The following is an 11,400-nucleotide window of genomic DNA, read 5'->3' on the forward strand; positions in this document are numbered from 1 at the left end:
GCTGTCACTCCTGACAGGGGCCTGGACAAACAGGAGGGGAAGGAAAGCTGGTTGGAAATTGCTGCTTCCTGCAGGAAGGTGCTGAGCTGGGCAGGGTGAAGCCAGAGAGGCTTCACTTCAGCCAGGCAAACAGCTCCAAAGTGCCTCCAGCCCAGGGCAGAGATGTTCTGAGCAGCACAGAGGGCAGAGCTGAGCAGCAAACAGCAGCCTGCAGCACATTCCCCACCTGGCAGGATGGGATGCTGTTAAATTGAGGGATCCTGTGATCAGAACATTCCCGGCACACGGGCTGTGCTCCGAAGGGAAAGGGACAGACAGCCCTCTAGTGTAAAGCCAATGCTAACCGTGTTTGCACGGGCGTGGAGAGCATTCATCAAGGCCAGAGCCACGTGGGTGTGTGCTTGGGAAGGAACCTGGAGACAGTGAGATGGATTGGCTCCCACCACAGCTCCCACTGCCCCTCAAAACCTGCTGATGCCAAGGGGACGTGCAATCCCAGAATTCCAGAATGGTTTGGGTTGGGAGGGACCTTAAAGCCCATCCAGTGCCACTCCCTGCCATGAGCAGGGACACCTTCCACTATCCCAGGCTGCTCCAAGCCCTGTCCAGCCTGACCTTGGACACTGCCAGGGATCCAGGAGCAGCCACAGCTTCTCTGGGCACCCTGTGCCAGGGCCTCCCCACCCTCCCATGAGAGAATCTTTCCTGATATCCAGTCTAAACCCTCCCTCTGTCAGTTTAAAGCCATTCCCCCTTGTCCTGTCCCTCCAGGCCCTTGTAGTCCAAGTCCTACACATCCTGGTGGCTTCCAGGTGACCATTTCTGTCTGCAGAGACAAATCCCACATTCCCAACCTCTAGATTTGCTCTTAGGTTTTCCAAAAACCCCTCTGGTCAGGGGAGGGTATGGAGCCCTCCCAGCCTTACCCCAGCACCCCCAAAGGGTTTCTGAGAGTCCCAGTTGCCCAGAAGCTCATGGCACATCCCTGACAAAGTCCCCCTGGGAGCAGGGAAAGCTGAATTTGGGGCCTCCAAAGACAATTTCCTTTCCTCTCCTTCCCCTCTGCTGAAGAGCCAGGCTCAGTTCCCATCTCATGGAGCACATGGCTGTGCTGTGCTCACCGATTATTGTCCGTAGCTCCCACCATCACTCACAGCCTTAAGAAAGACGCACAATTAAAATCAATATTTCAAGTCATCAAACAAGCAGAGGCAAATTTGAACAGCCCCACAATTCACTGTGACATAACAACCCAGGATGCAGGGCTGAGCGCTGAGCTGCAGCGCCGAGAGCACAGTTCTGCCCACAGTCTTCAAAATTTAATGAAAACACACCAGTTTGAAACACTTCCCCAAATCCAGCTCGCAAAATCTGTCACTTTGATGTGAATGGTCCCAGTCTCAGACTAATCAGTCACTTTTACTTCCTCTTTAGTAGCTAAAGACGCAAATGAACTCCCAGCAAACCGCACAGCTCCGGGAGGAGAATTTAGCAGCCAGATGGTTCTTGCAAAAGATTGGTTTTTAACAAAAAAATAAAAGTGAACCCATTTCCCCCATGAGCAGCTCACGGGAGATGAGGTGACACATCTCAAGTCATTGCCAAGTGTGACATGAGAGCATCACTTCTGCCACAGAAATGCCCCTTCCTAAAGCACCATGTAAATTAGAATTATCACTAATAACTGATCAATTAGTGCAAGGCACTGTAATTATCCTGTGCACTCAGGGAAGAAAGGGAAGCGTCACACTGGAATGCAAACATCCCTTTGTTTCCAGAGGAAGGTGCAGCACAGAGAGAGAAAACAAAGCCCAAGTGCTGGAAGGGCACCAGGATTCCAAGAGTCACAGCAGGGAATGTGTCCAGCTCCCACGAGATGGAGAAAAGCTAGGATGGACTGGAAATTCCCATCCAGGCAATGAACCTCCCTATATTGCTGTATGGACAATTGTTATCTCCATGAGGAATTGCTCTGATCAGTAGGCAATAGAAAATCTATCTGGCAATAGAAACTCTCCAGACCTCCGTGGATTAAGGAGAAGAATGCTGGAAAAGGAAGTTTCCATGAGTCAGCTCCCGAAATGAACACCAAAACAAGGCAAAAGGGTTTGGATCCCCTCAGGATGCAGATCGTGGAAGGAAGAAGGAGCCCATGTCCAGCCCTTGTCCTTAGGTGTCTGGGCTGGAACTGGGGCAGCAGCACAGGGAACAAATCCTTATTCCACAGGTGATTTAGACAAGTGCAGGATGGGAACCCTGGACTCCTTCAGATGTTCCTGATGCACTGCTGAATAATTCCTCAGCACCATAAAGAGAGAAATCACGTGCAGGGTACCCAAATGTCAGAGCATTCTGAATGAGTGAAAGGGGACAGGATTAAAGAGCAACATTATCATAGTGGGACAGGAAGTGCAGGAAGTTCTGCTCCTGGTGCTCCAGCCCCTTCCCAGCTCCATTCCCTTCCCTGGACACCTCCAGCCCCTGCAGGTCTCTCTTGTCAGGAGGGTCCCAGAGCTCCCCCAGCACTGAGGTGCCCCAGCAGTGCCAGCTCAGGGGACAGGCACTGCCCTGCTCCTGCTGCCACCCCAGGGCTGCCACAGCCCAGGACAACCCGAGATGGTCAAAAGAATGTCAAAAGAACCATAGAACCATATGGTCAAAAGAACCATAGAACCACAGAATCCTAGAATAGGAAGGGACCTCAAAACTCATCTCATCCAACCCCCTGCCATGGTCAGGGACACCTTCCACTATCCCAGGCTGCTGCAAGCCTTGTCCAACCTGGCCTTGGACACTGCCAGGGATCCAGGGGCAGCCACAGCTTCTCTGGGCACCCTGTGCCAGGGCCTGCACATCCTCCCAGGGAACAATTCCTTCCCAATATATGTTCTACTATGTCATACAGGGTCAGGCAGAGGGAATTAGGATGGTTTGGCTGAGCAAAGAGAAGGTAAAGGGTGATCTAATTTCAGCTTCCAGCTACTCCAAGGTAGTTGAAAGGATGGCAGAACTAACACAGCTTTGTGTGGCCAGGTGACACAGCAAGGGGTCATGGTCAACAACTACAGCTTGGGAGGTTCATTAGGAAAAGATTTTTAATCAGTTCCAGTACTGGAAAGAGCCAGCGAGGTTCCAGCACTGGAGGTTTCCAAAGCTTGGCTAGAGAAATCCATGGCAGACCTGAACTGATGTTCTGGACCCTCCCAGCAGCACTCCCAGCATTTTGGGATCTGGCCATGTTTGTGTGTTCTCAGAGAGGTCCCTGTGTGTCCTCAGAGAGGTCCCTGCCCTTGCAGGGTGTCAGGAAAGGCTTCCAGCACAGGGTGCATCTGAGGACTGCAGAGCTCCAGGGAAGCTGTGCTGTAATTACCATCGATGTGGGACACCAGGCTGGGGCAGCTGGAACCAGTCCACACCCTGTTGGCCAGGGGCTTCGTCCCCAGGAGCAACCAGCAAAGCAAAAACCAGCACAGGACAATGTCTGCAAGTGTCTGCTGCCATCCTGAGTGTCCCTGGCTGTGACCCCCTTCCCAGCTCCTCCTTGATACCTCCCCCAGCAGCCCAGGGACCCAGACCAATTTCCACCATCACCCCTGCCCTAGCCCTGCCTCGCCCAGGGACAGACCAAGGTACCCCCACCTTGCCAAAGGGACATGGGCCACCCATGGTGCTGGCCTGGGCCGGGTGACAAAGGGCTTGGGCTGCCTTGGCCAGACAGGCCAGGGAGTCTGAGCTGTGGAGGAGGACAGGGTATCTCTGTCCTTGGGAAGACATCCAGCCTTGGAAAGACAGCTGTCCTTTGGAAGGCATCCATCCCATACAGGACAAACCCCTGAGCAACCAGACCTGGCTTTGAAATCACGTGTGCTTTGAGCAAGAGGTTCTTTAGATACCTCCAGAGGTACTCGAGGGGTATCCAGGTGATTCCTCCAAACTATTCTGTGATTTCATGAAAGCAAATATTCTGAACCCTGCCTTCATGCCTGACCCATGAAGAGACAACCCAACACTGGTACTGTGTGTTACTTGACAGTCATCAGGGTGATGCCTCAGACTACTGAGCTCTCCAGAAATGGAACTAAAAATCCCCACACTGGAGTGGTTTTTTTGTTTCCAACATCCTTAATGCTTTGCACGTGCTTGTGGAGTGTTTCTGCTTTCCTTGACAACCAGGGAGGATTCCAAATAAAACTCAAGTGCTTTTCCTGGTTCCAGGGGAGGGACAATAAATGCTGTAAAATCTGCTGGGGCTGTTGATCAGCTGTGGTGTGAAGGTTGGGAGGAATGTGGGCCAGCCCAGAAACACAAACCTGCTGTGGATGCAGCATCACCCCTCAGGAGATCGTCATCAGCCTTGTCACCTGCCACTGTGTCACTGCTAAAGAAGTGATCAGTGACCTCCAGAGTTCAGCTCTGGGCTGAATTTAAGCATATCCTGGGTCCCCTGGGAGATAACTCAGCATCACTCTCCAAGGGATGGAGCTGGGAAAGCTGAGACTACATCACAGAAAGGCCCATTGACCTGGCCAAGGATACAAAGAAGACAGAAGCAGGGCCAAGCCCAGACTCCAGAGCTTCTAGGAGCTCTCTAAAAGCAAAGCAAGCATGGCTAGAGTCTGTGCCACACCACGAGATGTGCTCTGCCCACACAGGCAGGGCCAGGCTTGGAACTGCACACAGCCCATGGGAAACACCTGCATCACCTGGTGGCACCTGAGCCCACACAGCCCTCTGAACACCTCACAAAGGGTAACCAGCCACTCCCAAACTCCCAATCCCCGTGTGTCCCAGCAGCCCCAGTCACACACAGCTCAGGCTGAGGTGAGTTTGCATATTTGAGCAAACTCTGCGTGAATTCCTCCGGCATCTCTGCGCAAGCACGGCAGGATCCACCCTCAACCTCTTTTAGCTGATTAAGACTTTTCAGTACAATTGTCCCCTTTTCCCTCAGCTCTGGAAACCTCCAGGAGTTGCAACCACAGCAGGAAAGGGGAGGAGAGGCTGGGCTTTGTGTCTCACCAACCTCACTCCTCCCTCCCACACATCTGTGTGTCTGTGATGGAGAAGCTCTGACACCTTGCTACTCACAAATCCCAGACAGATCCATTTGGCTCTGGGACACTGCAGAGAGCTTTCCACATGGCCAGGAGGGACAAACCCTCCCAGAAACTCCCAGCTCTTGCACGCCCTAAGCTGAGATGCTTCCTCTCACAGCCCTTCTGTGCAGTGGTGCAGGATGCTCCTGTTCCACTGGGGCTGCGCTTCCTGCATACAGGGAAAACCTCTTCAGGAACATCAAAAGAGGTGCATGGCACTCAGAAATTTGTCTTAATGAAGGTGACAGCAGCAGAGAGAGCAGTGCAAATCCAAGGGGAAGAGGACACACACACCTAATTAGACCAGCTCCTTTCTTGTCCCTGCAGGGTGAATGCCAGGGCTGCAGTTCCAGCCTTCCCAGCGGGATGAGCTCCCAGCACAGCGGGGCTGAGCCACCGGAGCCACTGGCACAGCAGCTGAGGGCAGGCTCAGAGCAGAGATTAGAGCTCAGCGCTTTGCAATCTTCCTTGTCCTGCTTTGTGTCGAGGCTCTGGCTCAAGCGATTTTCCCTCTCCTTCCACACGGCTTGGGAGGATGGGAAGGGAAGGAGACTCAGCCCTGCCCAGGGCGGACCCCACTGCCCACAGGCAGCAGCACTGTGCATGCAGGGGGTGCAGCAGCCTCGCAGCATCCTTGCCCTCCCTGCCCCCAGCTCACAGGCTCCTTGCTGTTTCCGAGATGAAAAATGTGGAAAATTCACATCTGTGCTGCTGCATTTTGTGGATTTTGCTGATTCCTCTGGAAGGCTCAATGGCCAAGTCACTGGTGTCAGAAGAGGATTACACAGCACAGGGCCTGTGTCAGCAGCCACTGAGTGGCACAAGGAATGTGGGATCTCAGTTGTGTGCCCCCATGTCCCTTGCCAGCTTCCAGCTCCACAGGAGGAGTGAATGGAGCAACAACCATTCCCCTACCCTCCCATTTCAGGCCCTGGGAGTAGGGCAGGAAGCAGGGAAGAGCAGAGGGAGACACACTGTGTCACAAACTGTCCCCTTGCTCCTTCTCACCAGTGACTCCTGCTCCTTCCCACTCCTTTAAGGACAGGACAGGCTGCCAGGAGGTTTTCCCAAGTCAAGCCCAGAGCTCTTGAGCTCGGGATGGAGGGAATTAATGAGGGGCCTGGCTGTTTCAGCTCCCTGTGCTGGTGGAGCTCAGCATGCACTGCCCACAGCCCACAGCATTTTCTCTCTGCTTCTCATTAACTCATCCTCTGGACCAGCTTTGTCTGGGAAAACATCCCAGATCCCACAGGGAACAATGACATCTGCACCAGTTCAATGCCCAGGCACCAAGTGGTGCAACAGCACCTCCGCCTTTTTGCCCTAAAATTCCTCTTTAAGCACATTCCTCTTTAGAAAACCTCTCCAAACACACCCTTTGTTGGGCTCATGGAATACAGATCTGGGGTCTGTGCTGCCTGCTGGGGATGAAGGGACAAAGCCCAGAAAATGCAGCGGCCTCTTGATAAAAAAATTAACATTATAAAGACAGGAAATACAAAATATACAAGAAAAAAATAGACAGGAAATACAATGAATGGTGTTTTCTCTCAAGAGGAAAAAAAAAAAAAGCTGCTCACATATCAGTGATGTTGATGGAGGTTCTCATATTACAGGGTTTTGTATTCCAGTTAAAAAAAAAGAAAAAAAAAAGAAAAAGAATAAGCATAGAAAGCCCTTTTTCAGAAAAAATGAATTGAGTTAATAAGGTAGCAAGTGCTGAGAACAGGGAAAGCTCTGCCTGTCCAACTGCCCCTGGTGGCTATTTCTGGCTTACAAGGCACTTGAAGCATCCTGGCAGCCCACAGTGGGAAATGTAGTCCAGATCCAGCAGGATGGACACTCAGCTAAACAGAATCTCCCAGGTTCATAAGGACTTTCCAGCCAAACCTGCCAGCAAGCCAGGCTTCCCAGCCTCTCACAGGAGCAATTCATAAACTGCAGCAAAAAAGCAAATAATTCAACCCCAAACCCCTCCAAGCCTTGTTCTATAAATAAAGCCGTTGTAACACAGTTTTTATATTTCATTATCCTCTGTGTTGTTCCACACAATGCTGGCGGCAGCCGGGAATGTCACAGTGTGGGGAGAGCGCGGAGCTGCGGCAGCACCGGGGATGGGAGCGGAGGGGATGGCAGAGGGGATCGGGGTGTCTGCACCACACCCAGCACCGCCAGCACCGCGGGGGTGACCGAGAGGCCCCGGGCCGGCCTGGCACCGGCGGGCTGGGCACAGGCACGGAGCCGCCGGGCTCACATCCATGAGAAACCCTGCGCCGGGCACGGCACCCGGCAAATGGAGGCTCAGATATCAAGATCCCCTCAGGGCCCGGGGAGAAGCTGGCACAGGAACCTGCTCCCAAGGTGTTCCCCAAACAGGAATAAATTGGCCATTTCACGTTTCGGATCGCCACAAAGCCTCCCAAGGAGGCGGTGTGCTGTGCGGATCACAGCTTGGATGTGTCCTTTGATCGTCACAAATAAATCAGCCAGAGTGCCCTCCGAAATAGAAAGGAAAAGAGAACGATATCTGTGCCACTGACGGGAGCGGGAAGCAGGCTGGAGACAGCACAGCCGGGAACAGACTCCGTGCAGCCAGAGGCTCCTCATGCCCAAATCTCCCCTGCCCGGCAGCCTGGCCAGCCCTGGAGCTCCCACGATGGGCTGCTCCCCCCAGTTAAAAACTGCAATCCGTGGGCTGGGCTCCCAGCGAGCACACCTGGCTGGCACACGCTGCTCCGCGCGGGCTGAACCCGCAGCCTGCCAGCGAGTGTCCCTCCCGAGCTGGGGTCGCGTTCCCCTTCCCCCGGAGCCTCCGCAGGCGGCCGGGGCACGGCGGGACCGGGGGCTCCGAGAGACCGGGGGCTCCGAGAGCCGCCTTAGCCCCTGGCCGCCGTGCAGCCCTGCCCCAGCCCCAGCCCGCACAGCGAGAGCCGGGAAGCAAAGATTATGGCCAAAGTCCCTGGAAAAGGCTGGTTCAGGCAGAGCTCGGACTGTGCCAGGCTGCAAGCTCCGTTCCTCTCCCCCGGCGCAGCGAGCGGAAAGGGGGTCCAGCCCCTGCACCCCCAGCCAAGCACCACCCGGGAACCACGCGGGGGGACCCTGAGGGAGGGGCTCTGTGGGGAGCCCTCAGCGCACCCCGGGACCCGCTGTCCCTGCGGGGCACCCGGAGCCTCCGCGAACTTCCCCGTCCGGAGGCATCGCCAGCGGGACGGGCTCGGGGAGCGGGGCCGGTGCTCCCCCGGCGGCCGGGCTGGGAGCGGGGGAAGCCGGGCTGCCACATCCCCTCTCCGCCAGTCCCGGCCCCCTCCGCCGCGGGATGCGGGCTGGGGATGCGCTTCTCCCGGAGGCACCAACTTCGCCCGGTCACCCCAAGGCCGAGCTGAGCCAAGCACAGGCTGGGCGGCGGCTGGAGGGGGCTCAGCCCGCTGCTCCCCTTACATCCCGCTGTCCTCCTTCCATCCTGCTCCTCCACTTCCATCCTGCTTCTCCCCTTCCATCCCGCTGCTCCTCTTCCATCCCTCTGTCCTCCTTCCATCCTGCTGTCCTCCTTCCCTCCTGCTGCTCCACTTCCATCCTGCTTTTTCCCTTCCATCCTGCTGCTCCCCTTCCATCCCCCAGTCCTTCCATCCCTCTGCCGTGCTCAGCTGGAGCCGAGCCGTGCCCGGTGCTCGCTTCCCCTCCGGCCTCGCCTGCGCTCCTCTCCCGCAGCCTCGGCGCTCCCGCTCCCCCCGCGCCCTCCCCGCCGCCTCTCCCGTCCCCAGCGCTCGCTCCCGGCCCGGCCCCCGGTCCCTGTTGCCCTCGTGGGACCCTGGCCGCTCCCGAAGACGCCACGGGGAAAAAAAAGTTGTAGCGAGGGAAGTTCCCGGCGCGGGGCGAAGTTGGGGCCGCGGCCGCCGCGCCCTGCCCGGGAGAGCCGCGGCGGCGGAGGGGGGACCGGGATGCACCTACCTTCAGCTATCGCCCTCTTCATCTTAGGGGTCGGGGAAGGCACGTCTGGAGGCGCAAAGTGGAGCGGCAGCGGTACAATCCTTGGGAAAGCGGGGCAAATCCCGGCGCCAAACTTCAGCCCGAGCGGGGAGCGGCGGCGCACGGGGAGGGGGGGGCGCTCCCGGTGCCGGCGCCCTCGCTCATCGGGGGAATGAGCAGCCCCCGAGCTGGAGTCAGCATCCAGGCGAGGCTCCCCCTCCCTGCCTCGCCTTGCCTCGCCTGCCTCCTCCTCCCTCCGCCCGCCCGCCCGCCGCACGCACGGGGCCGGGGCTGCGGCGGATCCCGCGGCGGGGAGCGGAGCCGGCTGCGCTGTATCCCGGGAGCGAGCGGCGAGCGAGCGGGGATGGAGAGGCGATGAATGTTTTATGGGATCATGTGGTTTGACGTGAGAGGAATCAGCCTAGATCGGATTTACTGGCTAGAGGAGTGAGCGGGAGGACGGGGGAGCCGGGCACGGGCTGGCGGGGGGGAGGAGGGGCCGCTCCGACGGCGGCGGCTCCGCGGCGGAGCCCCCGCGGTGCGCGGCCGCGGCCCGAGCAGGGCTGCGCGGGGCGGGAGCCTCATTCCTGGAGGAGAGGTGCCACCTAAAGGAAGCGGCGGAGAGGGACGCCCAGGCGGCGGCGGGCACTGGGCCCGCTCCCTCTTCTCCACCTCCCGCCGCAGCCGCGTCCGCACCGCCCCGGGGGCCGCGGGGGCCACGGCTCGGAGCCCCTCGGGAGGCACCGGAGCCCTCGGAGGGTGTTCTTCCCCTGCTCTGGATCTGCGCACTGGGGAGGCGGCGAGAGACACCCGAACCCGCGACGCCTCCTCTTCTTCACCGGATTCTGCTGCTGCGGGTGCGGAGCCGCCGCTTTCCCGAGGGAAGGATGTCAAAGAGCCCCTTGGGTACAGCCCGAAGGAAAACTCTTCAGTGCGGCTGAGCTCTCTCGCCATCCCTAACCCCTTTGGGATCACTCTCCCGCGGGCAGGAAGGACAGCAGCTTGCCTCAGTTTACCCAAAGAGCACGAGGGTTACACTGTAGATGCAGCAGGGTGAAGCTGGATTCCCATCCCGCTGAGCCCTCCGGCAGCCTTCCCCGTCCTGGAGGGACAAGGGCTCCCTGCACAGGCATATCCCATCTGCAGCTGTCCTGGGAAGCAGAAAGGTGGATTTTCATTAAGTGAACTCATTTGCTCAGTGGGGAAAGGAGGAGGGAAGGATGGTGCCAGGGAAAGCTGAACATCCACAATATGGAGAAGTGGTGGTTCTATCCCTGCCAGTCAGAGGTTCAGTTGCCACCAGATCTATGTATAATGTGTGTATTTTCTGTATCTATGTGAAATCCCACTTGGAATTCTGCATACAGCCCTCGTGCCCCCAACACATGGGACATGGAACTGTGGGAGCAAGTCCAGAGGAGGACAAGAAGTTGCTCAGGGGACTGAAGTACCTCCCTTGGAGAGAGACTGGGAGTTGGGATCGTTCAGCCCGGAGAGAAGGTTGTGGGGAGACCTCATAGCACCTTCCAAGGTCTAAAGGGGATACAAGGAAGCCAGAGAGGGACTTTTTATCAAGAACTGGAGGGACAGGACACAAGGAATGGCTTCCCACTGCCAGAGGACAGGGAGAGATGGGATATGGGGAAGGAATTGTTCCCTGGGAGGGTGGGCAGGCTCTGGCACAGGGTGCCCAGAGAAGCTGTGGCTGCCCCTGGATCCCTGGAAGTGTCCAAGGCCAGGCTGGACAGGGCTTGGAGCAACCTGGGATAGTGGAAGGTGTCCCTGCCCATGTCAGGGGTGGCACTGGATAGGTTTTGAGGTCCCTTCCATCCATCCCAAACCATTCTGCCATTCTCTGGTGTGTGTATTGTTCCCTGCATACACCCAGGTATAGAAATGCTACTGAACCTTCATTCCTCACTTATGGTTTGTCACCCCAATATTGGCCATCTCTTCCAGCTTGCCCTTAGGGTTCACGTCACAACCTCATTTCTCCAAGGCTTGCCCAGTTTGCACCTTTCCATGTAGGCATCAGTCCAAGGTGAGCCAGGGGTCTGTTTCTCCCATGTACAATAACCTGCTCACCTCACCCAGAAGCTGGGGATGCCTCACATTGACCCCACAATCATCTACAGAAAAAAGAAATGTAACCAGAGGAAGGCCTACCTGGACACTTGAGGCAGATGGAGGTGATTTACAAAGTGTGGGCTTTATTTGTGCACACAGCCTCAGCTGGCCCAAGGTAGCAGGCTTAGAATCACAGACTCATAGGATGGTTTGGGTTAGAAGGCACCTTAAAGCTCACCTCATTCCAACCCCACCACCATGGGCAGGGACA

The 11,400-nt window shown here is 56.8% G+C and overlaps 1 protein-coding gene across 1 annotated transcript in view; it reads right to left on the reverse strand.

Annotated features, from left to right (window-relative positions):
- Positions 1-9,666, reverse strand: part of RTN4R (reticulon 4 receptor) — an 80,252-nt gene extending 70,586 nt beyond the window's left edge. The window contains exon 1 of the mRNA XM_085076298.1: positions 9,045-9,666. Within this exon, the coding sequence (XP_084932424.1) occupies positions 9,045-9,066 (22 nt within the window). The 5' untranslated portion in view covers positions 9,067-9,666. The remainder of the gene's footprint in view (positions 1-9,044) is intronic.
- Positions 9,667-11,400: the final 1,734 nt, after the last annotated feature.

The sequence above is a fragment of the Lichenostomus cassidix genome, chromosome 15, assembly GCF_008360975.1.
Source record: "Lichenostomus cassidix isolate B80296 chromosome 15, HeHo_3.0, whole genome shotgun sequence".
In the NCBI taxonomy this organism is placed as follows: Eukaryota; Metazoa; Chordata; class Aves; order Passeriformes; family Meliphagidae; genus Lichenostomus; species Lichenostomus cassidix.